Source organism: Diceros bicornis, chromosome 32 (assembly GCF_020826845.1).
Source record: "Diceros bicornis minor isolate mBicDic1 chromosome 32, mDicBic1.mat.cur, whole genome shotgun sequence".
Classification (NCBI taxonomy): domain Eukaryota; kingdom Metazoa; phylum Chordata; class Mammalia; order Perissodactyla; family Rhinocerotidae; genus Diceros; species Diceros bicornis.
In genome coordinates this window covers 30,698,689-30,724,946 of record NC_080771.1, presented here as the reverse complement: position 1 = coordinate 30,724,946, position 26,258 = coordinate 30,698,689, and the positions used below count along the sequence as shown (strand labels likewise).

General features: G+C 46.4%; 1 protein-coding gene across 1 annotated transcript in view; it reads left to right on the top strand.

The window, feature by feature from the left end:
* The first annotated feature begins 1,575 nt into the window (after nt 1–1,575).
* LOC131396237 (polycystin-1-like protein 2) overlaps nt 1,576–26,258 on the top strand; it is a 100,219-nt gene continuing 75,536 nt past the window's right edge. Inside the window, 6 exon segments of the mRNA XM_058528349.1 lie at nt 1,576–1,876; nt 4,189–4,353; nt 6,366–6,551; nt 11,973–12,083; nt 15,034–15,181; nt 25,333–25,562. Of these exon segments, the coding sequence (XP_058384332.1) occupies nt 1,576–1,876; nt 4,189–4,353; nt 6,366–6,551; nt 11,973–12,083; nt 15,034–15,181; nt 25,333–25,562 (1,141 nt within the window).

The following is a 26,258-nucleotide window of genomic DNA, read 5'->3' as shown; positions in this document are numbered from 1 at the left end:
GAGGCAAATTTTACAGAGTTCATAAAGGAAGTTCTGCTGGAGCTGAGTCTTGAAGGTGGTGGTGGAGGGACCAGGGAGAAAGTGGCTCCTGTCAGAGGCGTGAGGAAGGTCACCAGCCATGAATTAGGATGGTCAGGAAGAGCTGTGACTCTGAGCTTGTGGGGGGATGATGGGCCCATGAGATTTTATTTAAAAGAGTTTCTTATTTCTGAACAGGTAATACATTCACATGGCACAAAATAGAAAAGTTTCAAAAATGTGGCCAATGAAACGAAAGTCCCACTCCCTTCTCTCTCTCCCACTCACCTAGTCCCCCACCTAGCCAATCACTATTGCCATCTCTTGTACGTCCTTCATGAGATGTATTACACATGTACAAATAAATATTCATATATGTTTTTGTGTAAATGGGATTGGACCATCAGCAATGTCTCATACTTTGCTTGTAATATCAGCCAAAATCTTAGAGATCCTTCCATATTTGTATATAAAGAATTTGCTCATTTTTTTAGTGGGTAGGTAGGATGTACTACATTTTGTTAACCAGTTTCCTATCAACGGACAATTAGGTTGTTTTCAACATTTCCTTCTTACAAAATTCTGTAATGAGTAACCTTATACATATGACATTTCATGTATGTATGATTTGATCTGTGGATGAAATTTCTAGAAGTGGAATCACTACATTACAGCTTGTGCTTTTAAAATTTTGATAGATATTGTTAAATGGCCCACAATAGAGGTTTTACCAATTTACACTTCCATCAGAAATTAGTGAGGGAGCCTGTTTTCTCTCGTTTTGGAGACGTGTTTGGAAATACTGTCAGGGGCCAGTTCATACAGAGCCTTGTATACAAAGCTAAGAAGTTTGAACTTGATCCACAGACCATGGATACCCATTGGAGGGTTTAGGCAGAGCGTGAGGATGGGCAGGGTTAAAGTTTTAAAAGCTTATTTTCATGATGACATAAAATAAATTTTGAGGGAAATTTTTATTCTTTAACAGGCGTGAGTGGTAATGTGATGAATCAGAGAGGGGAAAACATCTCCATTAGGATTGGAGCCACGCTGGGGAGAGTGTGATTATCATTCGGGCACAGTGGCCACTCTAGACAACAGGATTGGATATGAGTGTAATTTGGTTTCTTTACCATCCCATAACTCTAACTTCCCTGCCATTTTTCTTTTATTAAATACTTCCCACATGCTGGTGGCTTCTCATGAAACATTTGGCCCTCAAAGGTAATGACATAAAACCAGTAGCAAGGACTTTTTATCGGAAGCAAACAGTTGACAAAATGACAAGCAGATGGGTGATATAGCAGCTTTATCTTTCTCTAGAATACTGTTTTGGGAATTAATTGGATTTGGAATGGGCCTTGAACAAAGAGCTGGGGAAAGCAAAAATGCAGACACATTCATCCTGAGTCTTTTGTTTCTTAAACAAGAGGTAGTCACTATTATTTGATGCAAAGAGAGAAGGAAAGATGGATGGCAGATGGTTGTGAAGGCACTAACATATGAAGGACCAGAGAGTGTGCTCCATCCAGATGCTCCAGCGGTGGTGGTTCAAGGATGAGCGCAGCAGGCTTGGTCCTCCTGGGGCTTGCTCTGAGGTTTAGGGCCACTACTGCTAAGCCAGAGGAGAGCAGCTTTTGCTCTAAGAGCCAAGTGGCTTTCAGAGACTCTTGCTATGAATTTGTGTCTCTGGGCCGTGCTTTCTATGGTGCCCAGAGCTGGTGCGAGAGGCAAGGAGGCCACTTGGTCTTTATTCGTGATGAAGGCACCCAGCGGTTTCTGCAGAAGCACATCTCCCAGGACAGGGAATGGTGGATTGGACTCACAGGGAACTCCTCTCAGAATGGAACCACAGAAGGTAGGTGCTGTCATAGTTATACTATACGGGAAGCTTGTGGCTGCAATTGTCACCGTTGCTTCTTACTCAGAGCTCCATGGAATAAATAAACATGTCCCAATTCTCATGGTAAGGATACCCTCCTCTTTGGTTGTTTTGTGGATCAAATAAAATAACTCACGTATAGTACATAGCACAGAATCCAGCACATAACTGACACTCTAGAAATGTCAATTTCTTTGCATGTGCCTAATAATAATACTAGCTATGACTTCTTCAGTTCTTGCTAGAATAGTGCTGGGCACTACCCTGAGTGCTTTATGTCTATTATCATGTTGAATCCTATGATAACCGATGAGATAATTATTATTGCTGTCCCTATCTTACAGATGAGAAAACTGAGTCTCAGAAAATAATTACTAAGCTATTTTCAAAGCACTGCCACGTGTCTCTCCCCATTTCTTATGGGATTAAAACAGGTCAAGCACTTAGCACGGCTCAGTTCACATTAGATGGTCTCATTTTAATGGCCCTCCTGGAAACTCTTACTCATCCTTTACTCTGTGAGGGCTCCTTCCTCAACCCCAGCCCCATCCGGTGAGTCCTTCTCTACGCACATGTAGGACCTTGTTCATGCCTCCATGAGAGCACTTTCGGCAAGACTTAAGTTTTTAGGTGTGTGTCTTTCTTCCTAGACTATGAGCTCTTCAAGGGAAGGAACCATATTCTGGCCATTTCTGTTTTCCCAGAGCCCGTACATAGCAAAGAATGGACATTCACATTTAATCCTTACACCTGCTCCACGAGGTAGGCATTGCTACTCTTACTTTATGGATGAGGAAAAGGAAGTCCAGAGAGAGGACACGACTTGCTCAAGATGACGCAGCTTGTGAAGGGCAGTGAGCCAGTGTCCCTACTCATCACATTACCTTGTAGACACTGCTGGGATTTAGAAATGAGTAATTTTGTTTCAGCTAAGCACCTATAGAAATATGCCAGAGTGGATGGAAATGCTTTCATAAAGGAGCAGTCGGGGAAGCTCATTTTAGGAAACTCACAGCCCAGGGATTCGAATTCTAAAATGCATCTTCAGGCAACATCTATCGAATGGTTCCTTGATTTGTAGATGCAGTGATTGTTAATTTCTGCATATTGAACATCCATTCATATGCAGTTAAAGGAGTTGTGTCTATTTAAAATCTCCAAGGGATTCTGCACGGCTGCTATAGAAAATGAGGTAGACCTGAGTAGGCTGATACATTACAACCTCCAATATTTAATGTTATTTAAGAAGCACGGGACAGAGTGCTGTGTGCAATACAATGGCATTTGTGTCACGAGGTTTCAGGCACTCATAGATGCTGATATATGGATAAAATTCAGCTGGAACAATTCACGAGCAACATAACAATAGTGGGAGTAGTCCATAGGTTGGGGAGGGAAGATGTTTTCATTTTATACCCTTTTGCACTCTTTGAATTTTTGGGGGGGTGTGTGAGGAAGATTAGCCCTGAGCTAACATCTGTTGCCAATCCTCCTCTTTTTGCTGAGGAAGATTGGCCCTGGGCTAACACCTGTGCCCAGGGCTTCCTCTACTTTATATGGGACGCCGCCACAGCATGGCTTGATAAGCGGTGTGTCATCCACGCCAGGGATCTGAACCTGCAAACCCCAGGCCGCCAAAGCGGAGCGCACGCACTTAACCGCTACGCCACCGGGTCGGCCCCCTGTTTGAATTTTTTTTTGACCTTGTGTATGGATTTCTTTTCTTTTAAAAAATGAATAAATAGATTTTTGAGTCTTCACAGTAAACATTTTATATCCAGTGTTTGCTAGATCTCTAGCGTCCTTGAAATGCCTCTGTATTCCACACACACGACACTTCTCCCGGAGTCACGTCAGTGTATTCAAGGACTCTCTGAAGAGGCCTGAAGCAATGAGATCTGCTTCCTTGTTGACTCAGCACTGCCCACGTGCATTTGACACGGGCCACTGTTTCCGTGTGGACCCCCTCTGAACAGTGCACAGCACACTTCTGGGCTCATTTCTAGATCATGGTTAGACATCGCTGGAAGCATCCTTTATTGAATCAAACCACCTTGTATGGGCTCTCCGACTTGGCCTCCTAGTTTTTAGGTTGAGCTCTTATGTTTGAGTGTTGGGAGATAATGGCGAGGTGATGCCTCTTTGCTGGCATGGGAAAGAGAAGCCTTTAGCCTGTCAGCACTGATTGAGCACCTACTGCACACTAGGAGTTGAGCTGGGGCGAGCCTTGTACATAAAAGGGATCAGGAGAACGTTTCCAAGTCCTGGTGGTCGTGTCCCCATCCCAGGGCCGGGCATCTGGCTGGACACCTCAAATGTGAGCTACAGCCACTGGCGTGGAGGGCAGGCTGGCCCTGCTCCCAACACCTGCGGCTACATTGGGAGAGACCCCTCCTCCGTGTGGGCGGCCTCAGACAACTGCACACAGCTGTTCGCCTTCATCTGCGAGTTTGGTGAGCTGGCCTATGTTGTCTCTCTTTTTCAGTCTCGCTCTTTGTCTCTCTGTCTCTGTGTGATGCTCCAAGTCTGTGTGTCTCACTCCATCTCTCCAGCTCTCGTGTTCCCACCCCCTGCATCTGGGGGAAGTGCTCAGCCCTCTTTGCTCTCCTTTTCCAGTCTTCCCATGAGGGGAGATGTGGTCCCAAAAGGCTGTTCTCACTCACCCTTGACTCCTGCTCCCTGGCTGTCCCGGGTCTGAGACCCCATGCCCCACATCCCAGCCCGACTCCCAAATTCCCCCATGCTCTGCTCTTGTGCCCTTTCCAGCTGCTGCCCATGGTTGGCCCTCTTTGCAGGCCCTGGGGGCCCCTTCCTGGGGACTGTGTATAAGAGCCCCAGCAGGAGCAGTCTGTGGCCCCACGCTGGGTCCTGCCCGCCATGCGGGGCCCTGGCATCAGGGCCTGGTCTTGGAGCTGAGCTGTCCTGAGGTCCCCTGACCCCCAAGTCAGGCTTGACAGAAGCTTCTGGGCTTCCTGGGCCCAGCTGCTCCCTGGCTCTAAGCCCCTCATCAGAGTCTCCCAGCTCCCAGGCCCCGTTTCAGATTTGGGCAAGTGTCCCTGCTCCATCCCCCTCCCTCGCCCTGGCTTTAAATAGATGCCACATAGGTTTAACTCCCTGTGCAGTAATTCTGAAAACTTAGAAGCTTTGGGTTATGCAACTTCTCTCTCTTCTTATCACAGCCCCCTTGAATCCCCGCCCCTCCCCACTCAATTCAAGCCTGTCTCAGACTCTGTCAGCCCCCAGGGCCTTGGAGCCCCTGGATGAGGTCACACTAGGAACAGCTCACAGGTATCAAGCAGGAGTGGCAGACCCTGAGCTACGCTCTCCGTGTGCGTTTTTTCACAACAACGGAAGTACTGCCACTATTCTATTGTAGGCCCATTATAAAGCTCAGAAAAGTGAGGCTCAGAAAGGGTAAGTTCCTTGCCCAAGGCCACACAGCTGGGAAGTGACCAAGATGAGACCTGAATCAGGTTTGCCCATGAGCAGAGAGAGAGTGGAAGATGCTACACTGCTGGCTTTGAAGGTGGAGGAGGGGGCCACAATGCAAGGAATAAGGGCAGCCTCTAGACGCTGGAGAAGGCAAGTGAACAGATTCTCCCCTGGAGCTTCTAGAAGGATCCAGCCCTGCCCACACCTTGGTATTAGCCCAGTGAGACCCATTTTGGACTACTTTCACAACTGTAAGATGATAAAGTTGTGCTAAGCCACTAAGTTGGTGGTAACTTGTTACAACAGCCTTAGGACACTAACACAGATTTTGGTCTCAACCCCGACTCTGTGGTTGTCCCCACCAGGTAGACAGGCCTCAGTTTGAATCCAGCATCTCCCACTTTCTGGCTGTGCACACCTGAGCCGGGTCATTCTTTCTCAACAAGTGTTTACTGAGTGTGCACCACGTGCCGGGAGCCGAGCTGGAGTGGGGTCTCAGCACAGTGACCCCGCAGAGCCCGGTGTTCCTAACGGGGAAGATAATAGTGCAGCTCAGAGGATTGGCACGAAGACTCAGTGAAATGGCATTCACACAACAAATGCTCGTTTAGGATCTGTTATGTGCCAGATATTGTTTCAGATAGGCTCAAGGAAAAGACTTGAAACACGCAGAATAATATTTGCCATTTGTATAGCCCTGACTCAGCATGTACACACACATTTAATCCCAGGACAACACTATGGGGTGGGGTATAGACACCCCTCTCTACAGAGGAAGCACAGAGAAGCTAAGTAATTTGCGGAAGGTCACACAGCCAGTGCATGGCTGAGCTGGATCTGACCCCCGGCAGTCTGGCTCCAGAGCCATGCTCATGACAACCACATTATATTTCTCAGCCCTGCTGAGCCAGCTCTGCTGTGTCCTTGCATCTCACAGTCCTGACCCCTGAGACCCTTCCACTTCGCATCAATCAGGCACTTGCCCATTTGTGACCATGAGCCCTCCTAAGGTGTCACCTTACCTTTGTCACAGGTGTCGGCCAGAGTATCGCCTGTGAGGGCCTCAATGCCACCATGCACTGTGGCTCCGGGGAGGTCATCCAGATCCAGGACGCCTTCTACGGGCGCCAGACTCCGCATTATTGCACCCAGGACGTGGGGCACCCCTCAGACTTGGAGGAGGAATGCAGCTGGGTCAGCGTCAAGGACGAAGTGGCAGGTAGGGCCCGAGGACTCTGCAGCTCTGGCTGTGAGCACAGGGCAGTTCCTGGTGTCCTGTCCCCAGAAAAGGGTTCTGGAAAGCTTGAGCAATCTTCCTGTCTGACCCTGGGCCTCCACCATTGGGAAAACTGGCCAGTCTCTGCCCACAGCACCGAGTGGAGAAGCAGGGGTCTGTGGTTCACCCATTCACTGGACATCAAACCCGCCCCAGTGGGCATTTGCTCCCCAACCCCACCTGAGTGTGAGAAACATTGCTTTCTCTCTTTATTTTTAAAAAGTTTCGAAATACTTCAAACCTATAGACAAGAATAGAAAATATTTCAATGCACACCCATAGACCCATTACCCAACTTGTCAAATCTTAATGTTATGTCATATTTGCTTAAGATCTCCTCATTAGAGAGACAAATACAACACTACATATTCATTAAAGAAACAAATACAACATCAGATATACAGCTGGCACTCCCGTGGAGCTGTCCCTGGCCTGTTCCTGTCACGGATTCAGTGTTTATTAACCACATGTGTGGTTTTTTATTGCTGCCTCCTGTTTATGCATCCCTAAGCATTATATAGCATTGCTTTGCAGGTTTTTAATGTTTATATGAATGGTATCATATTGTAATGTCATTCTGCAATGTGCTTTTTTTTCTTTTCCTGTGTTTTTTGCTCAACATTATGTTTTCAAAGTGTATTATCCATCTCGATACATGTTGTACTAGTATAGTCGTGGCGTCTATTGTATAACTACACCAAATTCGTCTCTCCCTCTGTCCGGGTTGTGTTTCAATGCTTGCTATTGTGAATAAGGCTGAAACAAACGCTCCTGGGGGCGTCTCCTGTTCCTGTGGGAGAGTTTCTCTAGGGCCTTGTTTTTCTAAATCCGATTACCTCTGCCTCTGAGTTGCATTTGCCCCGTGGCAAGGATTCCATTTCAGGGATTATGGGGCCTCTCTGCACCTTCCTGGGGGCTGCAAAGGCCTCAGAAACTTCTACTGTCCAGGACCCAGGGGAGCCCTCTCCTCTCTGCTGGGTGATCATGGTCGGGCCTGCAGGGTCCCATGAGAGCAGGTGGTCAGCTGCTTCTCGGCTAAGTGAGGTTGCAGCAATCCGTGCCCAGGCTGGGCGCTCTGGGGCCTTGGGTCGAGTCTTCCCACATGTGCCTTGGCAATTCCCCTCGGAGCTCTGCCTCCACCCAGAGGCCCTGCGAAGAGGTCCAGGAAGAGATGCCCAGTACTCTCAGAACCTGCCAAGCAGCCTCCTCCCCAATCTGGGGCAGAAGCTGCATCTCCCTTGGAAAGTGACTTGCGCCTCTCCCTCCCACATCTGGCCCACATCGTCCCTGCTCCCCTTAGAGCAGGCGAGGAGGAAGGAGATGCTGAAATCAGCTACTTGCCTCTCCCTGTGGCTCTGACATTCCTGAGGCTGTGGTCCCTCCAAGGAGAAAAGGTCTGGGCCAGACGGGCTGATGGATGTGCCTCTCTCATGGAGGCATTGATGGGCCTGAGCAGGCCATTTCCTCAAGGGCCCAGATGCAAGTTTCCAACTGTGCAGCCACACCCCAGAGAGCACACTGGAGGGGAGCCCTGCATCCTTGAGGAAGGGTCGGAGGTGAGATCTAGGTGGGGCCCCAAAGGGGCTCCATTTGTACCTAAGTGCCACAGTCACTCATTCATTCAATCAGTTCGCCAACAAACATTCATTGAGCACCAACATTGTGCCATGCACTCTCCTGGGCTCTATGGATACAGGGATGAATCAAATGGTCTATTTTTCAAAGAGCTTGCAGTCTAATGAGGAGACAGATATGAGTACAGATAGTTACCTCACAGTGTCCTCAATGCTACAACAGAAGGGAGCAAAGGTGCTATGTATTTACTCATGCAAAACTTATTTTTATTTTTGTTTCTTTGCAAAACTTATTTTGTATGTGCTATGTACCAGGTACTTTCTGTGTGCTGGAGATACAGCAGTGTACAAAAAAATAAACCAAAACAAAACAACACTCCCTCTCTTTGGAGATTGTAGTCTAGTGCTGTGGATGCACATCGTAGGGGTTCCAAACTCAGATTGAGGATGTGTCAAATGAGGTCCCATCAGCAAAACAGAAATCATGCCAGGTCTTTCAACAGAGGGAATTTAATGCAGGGAATTGGTTACCCAAGTCACGGAAGTGCTGAGAAGCCAAACAGGGGATAATGCTGCAACCTTGAGTTTAACAGCAACAAAAAGCAGCTACCACCCCTAAGAACTAGAGGGACAATCAGAGGGGATCGTCTTACCAAAACCAGAAGTCAGGGCCATCCACCAGGTGCTAGAACCATGCTGGAGGCCGCTCTGTGGGAGCAAGGACCACGGAGGGAGGGCTTGTCCAAGTGGAGCTGGAGTGACAGAGGAGCTGCAGTGAGAGAGAGGATGAAGAGCACCCTGCCGTCTCATGTCTTCCTGTCTGGGGTAGGCAGAATTATAGTCTACAAGATTTCCCACCCTAATCCCTGGAACTCTGGGTATGATGAGATTCCATGCTTGTGAATATGTTAATTTACATGGCAAAAGGGACTTTGTAGATGAAATTATGGTTGCTAATCTTAAAATAGGGAGATTATCAAAGGAGGAGTATTGGCAATAGATGTGAGCTCAGGGCCGGTCTTCCTCAGCAAAAAGAGGAGGATTGGCATGGATGTTAGCTCAGGGCTGATGTTCCTCACCAAAAAAAAAAAAAAAAAAAAAAAAATAGGGAGATTATCCAAGTGGGCACAATTTAACCACACAAGCCCTTAAAAGAAAAGAACTTACTGTGGCTAGAAGCAGAAGAGAGATGTGGCAGATGGAGGAATCAGAGATTCAAGTGTGAGACAGATCTGATGCACCATTGCTGGCTCTAAGATACAGAGGGCACATGCAAAGACTGCAGAATGGCCTCTAGGAGCTAATGGTGGTCCCAGTTGGCAGCCAGAAAGGAAATGGGACCTCAGTCCTACAACCACAGGAACTGAATTCAGCCAACAACAAGAATGAGATTGGAAGTGGATTCTTCCCCAGAGCCTCCAGAAAGGCATGCAGCCTAGCCAACACCTTGACTTCAGCCCTCTGAGACCCTGAGAAGAACCCAGCAGAGCCCACTCAGACTTCTGACCTCCAGAACTGTGAGATAATAAGGTTGTGCTGTTTTAAGCTACTCAGTTTTTGGTAATTTGTCGCAGCAGCAATTGCAAACTAATACACTGCCTCCAGTCTTCCACCAGTGCCTGCCATGAGCCAAGCCTACTTGGAAGCCAGTGCACAGGGGAGTTTGGGAAATGTAGTTCCCCACAATTCAGAGCCAAGCAAGGTGAGGGTGGGTCTGCGGGCAAAGGTCAAATGACTGGCCAGCTTTCCAGAGGAGACAAGACCTAAACTGAAACCTGGAGGTCTGATAGGAGTTAAGCAGGAAAGGACAGTTGGGTGTATGGGGAGGGATGTTCTGGGGAGGGCGAAGAGCCTGTGTACAGTCCTGGAGATGAGAAAGAGCGTTGTAGGCGCAGGGAACTGCACAGCGCTCAGCATGGCTCTAGCACAGGTAGAGGCGGGGCACTAGGGCCCGAGGAACCAGACTCTATCCTGGGACATTGGGGAAGCACTGGGGGGTTTTGAGCAGGGGAGAGACATGGTCAAGGGAGAGCCAGCTGCAGGCTGCTGTGAGTCCAGGCTGACGCTGGGGCTGGAAGACAAGGGAGGCTGACGCCAGAAACCCAGGTAAGGGAGGCTGGTGGTGCAGACTTAGGGCAATGGCGATGGAGAGAAATGGATGGGTTCCAGAGACAGAAGGAAGAACTGATGGGACTTGGTGATTGATGGAGTCCAGCATGACCCTGGCATTCCAGGCATGGGCAATGCTGTGTGCTTCGAGAGCAGAGGCTGGAGGAGGAGTGGTTGGTGGGGGAAGGAGGAGGAAGGGAGATCGGATTAGCCTCCTAGGGCTGTCCTAACCAAGTACCAGAAACTGGGGGGCTTAAACCAACAGAAATTTATTCTCTCACAGTTCTGGAGGCCAGAAGTCCAAAATCAAGGTGTCAGCAGGGCTTCGCTACCTCTGAAATCTGTAGATGGGAGTCCTTCCTTGCCTCTTCTAGCTTCTGGTGTTTGTTGGCAAAGCTCGGCGTTCCTTAGCTTGTAGAAGCATCACTCCAACCTCTGCTTCCGTATTCATGTGGTGTGTCTCTGTATCCAAATTTCCTTCATTTTACAAGGACACAAGTTATATTGGATTAAGGGCTCACCCTAAGACCTCATCTTAACTTGATTATGTTTTCAAAGACCCTACTTCCAAATAAAGTTGCATTCACAGGTCCTGGGGGTTAGGACTTCAATACACCTTTCTGGGGGACACACTTCAAGCCATATCAGAGATCACACTTCAAGCCAAATCAAGCCTCATTTCAGGATATGAGAATGCTGGAGTACCTCGTGACATCCAAGCGGAGATGCTGTGTAGAAAATTGGACATGCCAGTTAGGAACTCAAGAGAGAGGAGAGATGTAGATCGGGGTGTCATTGGCCCATGGCTATAACAGGGGTGCAGGAAACAATGACACCAGGGGAGGAACCAGTGCCAGGAGAGCATGTGGGGATGGGGTGGGGGGCCTGCCTGGCTAAGCAACTGGACAGGCAAAGAGCATTTCAACATGCCAAAATCTGGAGCAAGCATGGGCTTCTAAGAGGCTAAAGAGAACCAGGAAGGTGAGGCATTGCAGAGCACAGCCATGAGGATGCCCTCAAGCCAAGGAGGAGACCAGGGCCGCAGCGCCTGAACGTCCCTGTTCCCAGGCTTCTCTGTAGGCATTTCATTCATCTACGCGGTCAGGAGGGAGAGGTATCGGGATGACCCTGAAGTTTCTGGCCCGGGCCGTCCACGCTCCTCCCTCCTGTGGGCACCTGGTGCTCCTGGTAGACACAGGATTCCTAGTCTTGTCCCCTCTTTGCCACTTCTCAGGGTGTAGGTTTCTACTTTAGGCCATCTGACTAGATGCCACTGGACCAGTGGTTCTCAAAGTAGGGTCCCTGGGCCAGCAGCATCGACATGACCTGGGAGCTTGTTGGAAAAGCAAATTCTCAAGCTGTCCTCCACATCTACTGAGTCAGAATCGCTGGGGGTGGGGTCTGGAAATCTGTGTCTTCACAAGCCCTCCAGGGGATGCTGGTGCATTCTAAAGTCTGAGAACCACTGTGCTGGACCCTGAGCTACTTGAGGACAGGAATCCTGCTTCTGTCTCCTCCTAGTACCTAGCACAGTGCCTGGTCTCCAGGAGACAACAACAAATACTTGGTGGGCAGACGGTGGGCAAATGAATGAACTCGAGGTCATTCATCTCTGTCTGAACCTATCCCTTTATGTCCTTCTCCCCATTCCTGCTGCTCCTGGGATGTGGGTGCTTCCCAGGCCAGTGCCAGGGGCTGCAGGCATGCCAAGTGGCAGCAGATGGGACCTACTTTGGAGACCTGTGCCCGACCCGGGGCAGCTACCTGTGGGTGCAGTACCAGTGCCGGGAAGGTGAGTCCCCCACTTGCCTGGGTGTGGGAATTCCCTTCTGATTTCCATGCCAGGTCCAGCCCCTCTCAGAGCAGAGGGAGCGGCCACCCGTGGGGGTCAACCTGCTGTGTGCTAAGAGACTTTCTCACCCAAAACCGCTGCCCTGCAGCCTGACCGCCCCACCTGGCTTAGCCTTGGAGCAAAGTGTTTGAGGTCCTGTTGCAGAAATGAGCCGTCAAGCTAGAAGTTAAAAATAAAATTTTTTTTTTAGCCGCAGGATGCTTCAAATTAAGTTTCCTAGGGTAACCCAATAAACACAAGAGACAAAACCCAGGTTCCTTGATTGAAAGGAGTCAAAAAATCTCTCCCACACTCCACACTCACTCAACCACTACCCATCCCATAGGCTGCCGTTTTAGGACACAAGGGGACTTTTAAAAAAATACAAATCTTGAAAGCCATAAAAATAACCCATATTACCACAATTTATAAAACTATTATAAATCAAGAAGGAAGAATCTCTCTCTTCAATTCTACAATCCTATTCCCCATAAGGAAACCGCAGTTAACTGTTTAGAATAAATTCTTCCCTGCTTTTTAAACTGTTTTCATAGACATGGCTGTATATGAATGTATATATGTAAAAGTATAATCATGTTAAATATATTAGTCTACAGCTCCATTTTTTTCACTTACTAGTATATCCTGGACATCCCTCCAAGTCACTACTTTATTCTTTTTTTTTTTTTGTGAGGAAGATCAGCTCTGAGCTAACATCCATGCCAATTCTCCTCTTTTTGCTGAGGAGGATTGGCCCTGGGCTAACATCCGTGCCCATCTTCCTCTACTTTATATGGGACGCTGCCACAGCATGGCCTGACAAGCGGTGCATTGGTGCACGCCTGGGATCGAAACCCGGGTCACCAGCAGGGGAGTGCGAGCACTTAACCACTACGCCACGGGACTGGCCCCTCACTACTTTATTCTTTTTTTCTTTTTGGTGAGGAAGATTGGCCCTGAGCTAACATTTGTGCCAATCCTCCTCTTTTTGCTGAGGAAGACTCGCCCTGGGCTAACATCTGTGCCCATCTTCCTCTACTTCATATGGGATGCCGCCACAGCATGACCCGACAAGCGGTGTGTCAGTGCATGCCAGGGATCTGAACCCCAGGCTGCCAGCAGCGGAGCGAAAGCACTTAACCACTATGCCACGGGGCCGGCCACTCTACTTTATTCTTTTAATGACTGCATAGCATCCCATCATAAGATTGTGTCAACGTTTATTTAACCAGTTCCTCTACTGATGGACATTTAGGTGGCTTCTGATTTTTCGTTATACATATCACTCTGCAGCGCTCTCTTGTGCATATATCTTGACAGGTGTCTGGGATTATTTTTAGAGGATAGGTCCCGAGTAGTGGAAATGCTGGGTCATAGGGTATATACATTTTAAATGTTAATAGATATTGCCAAATTACCCTCCAAAATGGCTGTATCTCTTTATGCTCCTACTATCAGCGTATGAGATGGTTGCCCCTGAGGCTGTGAATCCATATTATGCCGTTGTCCAGCAAATTAATCCGTCAGAACAGCAACTTCCACTGAGGGCTGAGTAGTGGTGCAAGGAGCTCTGAAGGGAAAAGAGAATCAGGGAATGTTGGGGTCCCCAGGGGCCATCCAGGAGAGCAGGGCCCATGTGTATAGGAGGAGGGAGGACCGCAAAGAGGAGAGGGTGCAGGAAGGGGAAAGGGCATCGAAGACAAGCTTTACCAGCGGCATTAGTCGGCCGGACAGACGGGTGGAGTAGAGCGAGCGAGGTGTCTCCATTCTGTGTTCTGGGAAGAGGAGGCCACATGTCTTGGCAGCACTTTCCCTCTGGTGGTTTTGCTAATGGACAAAGGGTGCCCTTGGGGATCGGCCAGTGGCAGTGTAGTCATCAGACAAATGCATAGCTTAGGGCAGGGGGTGAGTTGGGTCTGGCAACCACATGGACCAGATTTTCTGCCCTAACTTTGATTTCAAATATCCTATCCCCTTGTGAGTCAGTGTGTTCTGATCACAGTTTCTGATTTGGGAAGGGGGTACTTTAGCCAGCAGTACTATGCCCGGAAGAGCCTAGCTGCCTCCTGAGTTTCTCAGGTAGCTGTGAATCAGGACCTCTGTGGCTTTGTGACTAGCTCAAGGAAGTACTTTTCATTTGCATTCGGTTTCTTATATCTTTTCTCTTCTCATTCGTACTCAGAAACTGAATTAGCCCAGGGCTGTGTGAAGCCTCAGCAAATTCTACCCCTTACCCATCCCCCATGCCAACTTCTGAAGCTCCATGTTTTGTTTAACGCACACTAAATCGCTTATAATGATTCATCAGCCACCTTAGCCAAGTAGGTTTTCTTAAAGATGTTTTGCCTTTTGTCTTTTTAAACATTACAAAATATGTCTAGACAGTCAATAGAATCCTGGTTAAATAAATTAGGGTACATTATACAGCCATTAAAAAGAGCAAGGCAGTTCTAACTGAATTCATACAGAACCATTTCTAAGATATACTAAGTGAAAAAAATGGAAGGTGCCAAATAGTGACTACAGCGTGCACCACTTGTACAAACAGAAAAGTACGTCTATCCTTGTGACTGTGTGGGCATCTCTGGAAGGTGACCAGGATACTGGTAACAATGGTTGCCTCTGGGGAGCAGAACAGGGGGGCCGAGGGATGGCAGTGGAGGGGGGGCTTCCTTTTCATTGTATTCCCTTTCACATATTTCAAATTCTGTGTCTTGGTCATGTATTACCTACGAAGGAAAAATAAAATTCAAAAGAAATTTAAAAAGTTAAAATAAAACTTAAAAAGCTTCAAAAGCATCACCTAAAGATAAAGGACAGGTGGATAGAAGAGAGTAGGTTTTAAACAGAAACATGCAATTTTGCTTTGCGATGGCACATGACATTTTGCATTTTGCATTTTGATCTGCAGGCCTACGGCTGACGGTGTCCAATGAGAGTTTCGTCTTTGACAACGTCACCATCTCCCTGACGTGGCTCCTCTCTCCCTACATCGGAAACCTGTCCTGTCTCATTAGTATGGGAGATGGCCACACTTTTGATCCCTACTACCCCCCGAGGTAAGAGTCAGTTTTCGCTGTGTAACAAAAAAATCCCTGAACTTAATGGTTTACAATAATGTTTATTATTGCTCATGGTTGTTTGGATCAGCCAGGTGGCTTTTCTTGTCTGGGCCAGCTCAGCTGGGGCTGGATGGCCCAGGAAGGCCTCACTCACGTGTGGTGGTGAGCTGCATGTCAGCTAGGGGCACGGCTCACTCATCACCCAACAGGCTAATGTGGGCTCATTCACTTGGTGGTGATGGTGCTCAGGGCAAGCTACCCCAGGAGGCACCACTCTGGTATGTGGATTATTTCGAGCTGAAGACAATAGGGACTCAGAGAACTCAGGAAGAATATTTGAGTTTCCCCTCCCAAACTGCCTAAAGAATTTAAAACAAAAAATCTGTTTCAGGAAGGAGTTATTATCATGATGGCTGTAAAGATAATGTAGGATAGAGGTTACAATAGGAAAGGCACCAAGCCTCTTTTATCAAAAACTCTGTCTCTCCCTGACCACATTATCTATAGATGACCCTGAAAAGAATTGTCTTCCTGGCCTCTGAAGTCCCAGACCACTACCCACCCCCAACATGTTCCTCGCCTTTAGCTGCAATACTTAAGCAAGCAGCTTAGACAGAGGGACGAGTTGCTCATTTCTGAGTTGCTCCCATGTATACATGTTATTAAACTTGGTATTATTTTCTCCTGCTAACCTGTCTTGTTGATTATTTGGCCAGCCATAAGAACCTTAAGGAAAAGGGCAGAGGGAGATTCTCCCTCTCCCTCGACAGTGGCAGAAGGGTTTCTAGCAGCGAGCGAGAGCAAGGCTCAATGTGTGAGCATTTTTCAAATCTCTACTTGTGTCATATTTTCTAATGTCCCATGAGCCAAAGCAAGAAATAGACTCCACCTGTTGATGGGAGGAGTGGCAAAGCCACGGTACAGAGAGGCATACACACAGGAATGGGAGGAATTGGTGTTCACATGTTTTCTCATTATGGAGGCCACATCAACAGTCATGGAGAGCTGGGTTCTTTTGGCTTGGCTCTGTATAGAATCTCTCCTGGTCACTGTCCAAGGAGTCAGTAATGGGGTGACAAAGATGCTCACCTGCGTGTGGGAACGTTTTCTGTTGGTAAGGATGATAAAAATAATAGTAGCAATATTAACAAGTAGTCCAAGTAGCTTTCACACATGATCTCATTTAATCCTCACAACAGCCCTATAAGCCAGAGCTGTGCTGCCTATATACTGGGCACTTGAAATGTGGCTGGTCTCAATTGAGATATGCTGTAAATGTAAAAATACATGGGATTTTTTTTTGAGGAAGGTTAGCCCTGAGCTACCATCTGTTGCCAATCCTCCTCTTTTTGCTGAGGAAGATTGGTCCTGGGCTAACATCCGTGCCCATCTTCCTCTACTTTATATGGGACGCCTGCCACAGCATGGCTTGACAAGTGGTGCGTAGGTCCGCGCCTGGGATCCGAATCTGCCAACCCCAGGCCGCTGAAACAGAGTGTGCAAACTTAACCACTACACCACCCGGCCAACCCCTACATGGGATTTTGAAGACTGAGTCCCTCCTCAAAAAAAAGAATGTAAAATATCTCACTAATGATTTTTTTATATTGATTACACATTGAAATGATAGTATTTTAGATATATTGAGTTAAGTAAATTATTAAAATTAATTTCACCTGTTTCTTCTTAACTTTTTTCAACGTGACTATTAGAAAGTTTGAAATATACATGTGGCTCACATTGTATTTCTACTGGACGGTGCTGAGCTAGAGAATTATCTTGTTTTTACAGGCAAAGCAATTGAGGCTTAGAGAGTACAGTAAGATTGCCCAAGCCATACAGCGAGGGAGTGGCAGTGTGGCCATGCAAACCAGGACTGTCTGGAATCAAAGCTCAGGCTCTTGGGCCCCTGTGAGGGCACAGCGCCGCACCAGGGCCTGAGGGCACCGTACTCTGCATCCTCCAGGGCACAGTACCTCCCCAGCCTGAGGCAGCTGAACCCAATTCATAGCATTTCAAAGTCCTACTTGGGCCTGGGGTAAGCCCCATTCTGCCCTGCTGCATGCCCCAGCAGAAGGGGTGCCTCAGACTGTTCCAGAATCTCCGGATCGTCGTTAGGTTCTGGGGCTCCTTACAGGGGGCCCCCGTTCAACATGGATCCTCAGGGAAATCATGGAGGCCCATAAAACCCTCTCCCAACCCAAAAACATCTCTGGTTCTACCCTGTGGGAGCTAAAGGTTCTTAATCCAGCCCCACGGGTGCCTGGCATTCCCAGAAGCCCTGGATGGGGTGGGGCGGACAGGGGTCAGCCCTGTCCCTAGCCCAGATCTGATCCAGTGGGTGCAGGTCTCAAATTCGGCAGTCCTCAGCAGTCTCAGGCCTGTGCCACACCACCACATAAAATGGAATCTGGATGCTGGGGTTCTAACCCAGCCTTTGCTAACGGGATATGAGACTCTGAGACAAGGCCTGGTCCTGGGTTTCCTTCTCCTTCCCTGTCACATCTATATTGATGGCTGTCTTGATTGTTTCATGGAGTAAAGTGAGAAATTATATGTGAAGATGCTTTGGGGGAAAAAAATGTTTAAGTGATGTAAATACTGTGGATTGTTCTGTGGATTTCTTCCCATTTGCTACCATTTCATCAATAAAACAACAAATGCTAAATTACATAATTTTTCAGCCCTTAAATTTTATACAAATTGAATTTAGCACAAGTCAAAATTGACTGTCTGTAGCCCTCCAAAGACCTTTAGTTACACAAGGACTTTCCAGTAATAAACCTACCGTAGTTAAAAACTAGAGCAAATGGGATAAAATGCAAATATTTGTCAACTCTGGCTGTGAGTCTAAGGGCATTTGCCATATTACTCTCTGGAATTCTCTGTGATGAAATTTTTTCATAATCTAAGAGAAACCACAGTAAGCAATTCTTTACATACGCAGTCCTTCTGGGCATAGCTATAAGCGAAAGCCACTGGCATTTTTTTTCTCTTTCAAAAGAAATAGATGGTTACACCCCTTACCATCACCCCACGCAAATAATTTCACTTCGTCTCTTTAAAGACTTGTAGGACCTTGAAACTATCCACCCACCTTATTATATCATTTTTACTAACATTGGGAGATATATTTCTAGCAGCCCCAGCACTCAATTTACAATATGAAAAATGGTATGATTTTTTTTGTGAGGAAGACCAGCCCTGAGCTAACGTCCATGCTAATCCTCCTCTTTTTGCTGAGGAAGACCGGCTCTGAGCTAACATCTATTGCCAATCCTCCTCATTTTTTTTCCCCCAAAGCCCCAGTAGATAGTTGTATGTCATAGCTGCACATCCTGCTAGTTGCTGTATGTGGGACGCGGCCTCAGCATGGCTGGAGAAGGGGTGCGTCGGTGCGCACCCGGGATCCGAATCCAGGCTGCTGCCAGTAGTGGAGCGCACGCACTTAACTGCTAAGCCACGGGCCGGCCCAAATGGTATGAATTTTAAGTACACAGAAGTCACATAGTTTGTATGGATGTCACTGTGCTCTTCTTTTATGTGTTTGTACAGACTCCTGCTTTTGCTTAACTCCTCGTTAGGCTAAGACATAAATCGGTCGCTCCATCTCTGTAGTAAAGAACACGAGCGGATGGAGGAGAATCCAACTGGAAATAGAAACAGCATGATACAAGTCAAATGATTTCTCTTTTAGAAGCTCCTTCTCGCCTTGCACTCCTCGTGTCTTGTGTTCATTTGCATGGCGGGCTGTTTTGTTTCGGTTTGTGGCGGAAAACTTTCTATGTTTCTGAAATTGTTTTGTCTGCCTTATGGAACAGTTTGCCTAACGTGGAATTTGTCCAAGTCCAGCCTTGGGTAACTCAGCGCCACCTACTGACAGATCCGTGGATTGCCGTCATTCTTGAGTCTGGACGGGAGACTTCCCATCCCATGAAGTTGCATCCCATTAATGTCAAATATTGAAGCAGTGTGTACAAATCAGTGAGTGACAGAGTCTTGAACTAATTTTTAAGCTTTTTATTGAAGTAAAAAATATATATAGAAAAGTGCGCACAAAGATAATCCCTGGAAATTGATAACTCACAGGATAACGCAAGCCTCAGGGTGACCTAGATGTACACAGGCGGTTGGGAGGCGCAGAGGAGAGAACTCTGTAGAAAGTGATGGTCAGAAAGGACGTTAGAGCTGAAGTCCTTCCCGGGAGCCAGAAATAGGAGGCAGGAGCAGTGGATCTAGAGAAAGGAATGTCATGGATGTGAGGAGTGTATCATCCTCAGGTAACTGTGAGCATCTCATTACACCAGGAGTTCAGGCGTATGTGGGAAAAATGAAAGATGGTGCTGGAAAACTCAAAGGGGTCTGGTGATGAAGAGCCTTTGATGCCAACCAGTTTGAAGAGGCTGTTTTTAAGAGAGTCTGTAGGTTGGGTACCAGGAAACAGGCTCTGATTTGGGGATGCTGCAGGTTTACTGGGGAGTACTCAGCTGGGGCAGGGGAGAAGTTAGACTGGGATGCAGTAGCAACATAGGCCCCACCGATCTCCACAGAAAGCCCTGGAGCTGGAACCTGTCTTGAATTGAGGCAAGACAGTGAGACCTCTGTACCCTGGCATCGAGCAGCCACTGGATGTGGGATGTTCCTGGGGAGAGGATGTCACCTCGGAGGAGGCAGCTCCTTTTGGCTAAGGGGAATTCCTGGAGATGGATTCATGCCGGGTGCTGGGGGTGTGCACGCCTTGGTCTTAAAGGGTAGAATCTGGGTGACATGCCACAGCATCCACTACAGGGGATATACAAGAATCTTAAGGCCACAGTGTTAACGTGATCTGTGATTGTTAATATTATTGCGAGTGTTACTAATACTCACTGGGTAATGTTAAGAAAAAATGGGACTACAAAGAAGAAAATAACTGGTGCAGCGTTAATTCTAAACAAGGGGTTAGTTGTTACTATTATATTAATATTACATAAAAGTATAATACTTTTATTTTCATAGGTAAATGGCATAAATGTCATCCTATTATACAAAAAGCTACAATATTGGAGTCTATTACATACCAGATACTTAGCCACGGTCTCGTTTAAATCTTACAATACTCCAGCCGGGAATGGCTCTCGCCTCATTTTACAGATGCAGCACTGAGGCTCAGAGAGGTTAATTGAGTCATTTGCTTATGCAGGTAACTGACGGAGAGGTTTCCTACCCTTTCCACTCCACCACACGGCCAAGCTGGCTGGCGACTTGTGAGCGACAGAAGCAAAACGACACAGACCATGGTGTTCTTAATAACAGGACGTTAGGAGCAAAGACCAAAAATGGGAGCTTTCTTCTCCACTTTCTTTCTTTTTAAAGAAAAGTTGCATCCCATTAATGTCAATTATCAAAGCACTGTGTACAAATCAGTGAATGACAGGGTCTTGAACTAATTTTTAAATGTTTTATTGAAGCATAATATAGATGCACAAAAGTGCACAAAAAGATACAGCTCAGTTAATTTTTACACAATGAACACATCCATGTAACCAGCACCAGACCAAGAAACACAACACGAGCAATCCGCCAGAAATCCCTCTGTGCTCCCGCAAGGATACTGATTTCTAACTTCATCAATTAGTCTGACCTATGTTTGAAACTCATATAAATGGAATCATAAAGTATATATACTTTTGTGTCTGAATTCTGCTCAATAGTACATTTTTGAGATTTACCCATATTCTCATTGCTGTATAATATTCTATTGTGTGAACATACCCCACTTTACTTATCCATTCTAGTGTTGATAGGCATTTGGGGCGGTTTCCCACTTGGACTATTACAAATTGTGCAGCCGCGAGCATTACCTAGTACATGTCTCTTGGTGCACATATGTATACATTTCTGTTGGGTTTACACCCAGGAGTGGAATTGCTGGGTCACAGGATCACACAAATCTTTTAAGTTGTTGTCTCCATCTCTTTGTCCTCTGAGCATATCTTCCCTCTGCTGTCAGCAGTTTCCAAAACCACTTTGCAGTCTTCTCCCTTGGGCGAGATCAGTAGGAGAGAAATCAGGAAAAATCCGTTTTGCTGCTTTTTAGTCCTGGGCGATTTCAGTTGGCACCAGAGTTCAGAGAATGGAAGAAATTGCTTCTTCCAGACAGATCACTGAAAAACAGGCTGGATTTTGCCATTCAAAACCATATTTCACTAACAACTAGGACACACAGCCATGCACTGAAGCTTTAAAAAAAAAAAAACACATTTCACATTCCTATAAAGAGTTAGCGTTTTCTTGTTCTGAAATCTGCATAGTCTGATATTAATAATGGCCACTCCAGCGTTCCTTTGATTAGTGTTTGCTGGTATATCTTTCTTCCATCCTTTTACTTCTAACCCATCTATATCGTTATATTTAAAGTGGGCTTCTTGTGGACAGCGTATGGTCTAGTATTGTTTCTTTAATTTCCAATCTGGCTCAATAATTGGTGTGGTCAGACCATTTACAAATAATGTAATTACTATTTTTTTTATGACTTTATTTATTTATTTTTCCCCCCAAAGCCCCAGTAGATAGTTGTATGTCATAGTTGCACATCCTTCTAGTTGCTGTATGTGGGACGCGGCCTCAGCATGGCCAGAGAAGCAGTGCGTTGGTGCGCGCCCGGGATCGAACCCCGGGCTGCCAGTAGCAGAGCGCTCGCACTTAACCGCCAAGCCACGGGGCCGGCCTCTAATGTAATTATTGATGTAGTTAGATTTAGGTCTACTATTTTGATATTTGTTTTCAGTTTGCCCCCTCTGTTTACGTTCCCTCTGTTCCTCTCCTTCCTTGCCTTCTCTTCAAATATTTGAATATTTTTAGTATTCCATTTTAACTGATATATTGCCTTTATTTGTTACGTCTATTTGTATAACTTCTTTAGTAGTTGCTTCAAGGATTACAATACACATGTCTAGCCTTTCACAGTCTACTTAGAGTTAATATTTTGCCACTTCGGGTAAATTGTTGAAGTCTTACTAGCATATAGATCCCTTTGCCTGCCCTCCTTTATATGATAATTGTCATATGTAGGACATCTACATACATTGAAAAGCCCTTTCAACAGTTATACGTATTTTAAAGAACTTAAGAGGAGGAAAATAGTGTATACCTTTACCAGGATACTTACCATGTCTTGTGCTCTCCCTTCATTCCTGAAGTCTCAAGTTTCCCTCTGGGATCATTTTCCTTCAGCTGGAGAAACTTCCTTCAGCGTTTCTTTCAGAGTAGATTTTCCAGCAACAAATTCTCTTAGAGACTTTCTTTATTCCTAAGAATGTCTTTATTTCACTTTAATCCTGGAAGATATTTTTGCTGGATATAGAATTATGTGTTGACAGTTCTTTTCTTTCAACACTTTGAAGATGTCATTCACTGTCTTCTGATCTCCATGGTTTCTGAGGAGAAATCTGCACAAATCACCGTTTTCTCTATGTGTAATGTATCATTTTTTTCGGGCTGATTCAAGATTTTTTCTTTATCTTGATTTTCAGCAGTTTGATTATTATATGTGTGGGTGTGGTTTTCTTTAAATTTTTTCCTTTTGGGGGTTCACGGAGCTTCCTGAATCTTTAAATTTGTGTTTTGCCAAATTTGGGATATTTTCAGCCATTATTTCTTCAAATATATTTTTCTACACCAATCTCTTTCTTCTCTCTGGTGCCCTAATGACACAAATGTTTTGCCTTTTGATATTGTTACACAGATGGCTGACACTGCTCATTTTTAGAAATTTAATATTTTTTCTCTTTGCTTGTTAGATTGAATAACTTCTCTTGCTCTATCTTCAAGTTCACTGCCTTTTCCTTTCTCATCTCTATTCTGCTATTGTGATCATCTAGTGAATTTTTTTTTCAGATATTGTTTTTCATTTTGAAAATTTCCATTTTTTTTTTTTATAGTTTCTGTTTCTCTGCTGAGAATGTCTATCTTTCCATTGAAGAGGGTTTACTTTTACCTCATGGGGCATGGTTATAATAGCTGATTTAAAGTCTTTGTCTGATAATTCCAACATCTGAGTCATCTCAGGGCTCACATCTATTGATTATGTTTTCCCTTGAAATTTGGTCACATTTTCCTGGTTCTTTGTATATCAAATAATTTTGGATTGTATTCTGGACATTTTGAATAGTAGGTTCTGAGACTCTGGGTCTTGTTAAAATCTTCTGGAAAACATTGGTTTTTTGTTTGTTTGTTTGTTTTGTTTTAGCAAGCAACCCACCCAGCCAGGTTCTGACCACACACTCTGAGCTGCCTCCTGTGAGCAGTGGTTCCCAGATTAGTTCAGTTTTCAAAGCTGTTTAGGTCTTCCCTGCTCACGTACCACTCAGGGTGGTGTAGTTCACAAAGACTTTGCTATGTTTCTTTGGGTCTGTTCTGCACATGCATAGTTTCTTAGTGAGCTCATGATTTATTCCAGGTCACATACAGAATTAGGGAGTCCTCTTCTCTAGATCTCTCCTTTTCAGGATTTTCCCCACAATCACCAGCTCCCACAGGCCCCTCTTCAGAATAGAAAGATCAGTTTTCTCTTAGGGGTTTTGGTGTCTACATCACCCCTGCTCAGCACAGCTCCAAGAGAGTTGACAGCCTGGGGCAGGGTCAGGAGACAAAAAAGAGAAACAATACAAAACAAAAACAGGTATTTCTTCCATACTCTCAGGCTCACTGGGTCCTTTTTCCTGGTTCTCTGGCTAAACAGAGGAGATTTCTCTTGTGGTTTTTGTTGCTTCACTCACTGTGCAGTTCCGTGACTCAGCCTACCCTTGGGACAAAGCCAAGAGACAAAGGAGATTAAAAAAAAAACCCAAAAAACAGAAATTAAACAGGAAACTCCCACCTTTACGGGTGATTCTTAAAGTTCTGACTTTCCTCCCCAATCTGCCTGCTGTTGTTTACTTTTTAGAGTCCTCATGGAGTTTCTTTTTGTGTTCTGCCCAGGTTTTTAGTTGTAATTAATGGAAGAAACAGGCTGCAGTCGGCTAACTCTATCCTGGCAGGCACCAAGAATCAGGTTACTGTTTTCCAAGCTTCTTCACAAATAGGTTCTCTTGTAAACTATTTCTCAAGCCCTCATGATGTGCTAGGCTGTGTGCTAGGTGCCAGGTGTATAACAGGGAACTAGACAGGCACCGTCTGTGCTGACAGACTAGCAGGAAAGAATGACAGTGAATAAGCACAAAGGGGATGAATGTCACCTAGGAGAAGGAGCGAAGCTATGGCAGTTATAAAGGGAACCCTAGGAAGGCTTCCCTGAGGAGGTGATGTCTAAGCTGAGAACCAACGGAGGAGCATGAGTAACAGCAAAGAGATGGGCGAGAGCCTTCCCAGCAGGAAGCACACACTTGTAGGCCTTGAGGCGGGCAAGAGGTGGCATGTTCTAGACACTGAAAAGAGGTCTGAGTGAACAGTACAATTAGAGGAGTGGAGTGTGGCAGGAGATCGGGGGAGACCGGGAGGGGGAGGTCATGTGGATCTTTGCAGGCCATGTTAGAGATTTCTAATTGGTCCTTTCAGGAAAATGAGAAGCAAAACATACCCATAATTTTGATACATTGGGACTTTGAGCCCATTTGACAGATGGGGAAAATAAGGCCCAAAAAGGTAGGCTGGGCATAGTATTTTACAGATGAAGCAAGAAGGCCCAGGGGCCAGCCCCGTGGCCTAGTGGTTAAGGTCAGCACACTCTGCTTTGGTGGCCGGGGTTCGGTTCCTGGGTACGGACCTACAGCACTTGTCGTTGGCTGTGCTGTGGCAGTGACCCACATACAAAATAGAGGAAGACTGGCAACAGATATTAGCTTGGGGTGAATCTTCCTCAGCAAAAAAAAAAAAAAAAAGCCCAGGAGGGGGTTTCAGGAGCCACAGAGGGACTAAACGGCAGAAAAGGGACTTGCAGAAAAGTCTTTGACTCCCTGGCTGGTCAGAGCTATTTCTTCCCCTCTCACCTGCTCTGGACGTCTCAGTGTAAGCTCTGCAAACACGGAGAGCTTGGTCGTGTAGCGTCTGTTTCTTCATCTTCTTATCTTTGCAGAGCAGGGGATGGCGAGTGCACGTGTGCACGCACACGTCAATGCGTGTGTTTCCATGTCCCTGACGCTGGTAACATTTCTGACCTTTGCCGGCAGTTTGTCCAGCCATGTGACCCACCAGTTCACCGCCCCTGGGGAGTTCACCGTGTTTGCCGAGTGCACCACCAGCGAGTGGCATGTGATGGCTCAGAAGCAAGTGACAATGCGGGACAAGATGGAGAGGCTCAGTGTGACTGGGTGCTCTGGTCTGTCCACCTCACGAGCCAGCCTTCTCTGCCAGGTTGTCTTCGGGGACCCTCTGTGGATTCAGGTGGTGCTCGATGGAGGTGAGTCTTGGAACGGTCAAGGTCAGGGCAACCTTGACTTCTCCCATATCTATTCACCCCACTCCCTGGCTTTAATAAATACTGACAGCAATTGAGTTAGCTTTCTAGCTATTCATTTATCTAGTGCCTCGCGTGTGCCAGTAACTGGTCCAAGTGCTTTATATCTATGAGCCTCCCCAGAACGTACTATTATTATCTCCATTTTACAGATGAAGAAATGGAGGAAAGGTTCAGAAATTTGCCCAAAGTCACAAGGATAGTAAGCTAATGAGAGCTCCCAGCCTTCCAGAGGCCCTTCTATGCATGCCCATCACCCCATGGCAAGAATTGAACTTCCAAGCCACTCCCTATTTGGGGGAATTTGAATAGGACTGGGAGTGCTGCCAGCTGGGCCTGAGCCCATCTCAGTGTAGCCAGCACTGACCAGCGTGGCACAATTGTGTTGTCCCCAGTCAGGGCTGATTCAGCTGCACACACTGGGATGCCATAGCAGCTATTATGGCTGGTGTCCAGTCTGGTTGGTCACAGTGTCTTTTCTGATTGGTCACAGAGGCCATTCTGATTGGTCATCATGTCCATTTTGATTGGTCAACGTGTCCATTCTGATTGGTCAACATGTCCATTCTGATTGGCCAAGGCATCTATTCTGACTGGTCATAGCAACATTTCTCATTGGGTCACAATGTCCATTCTGAC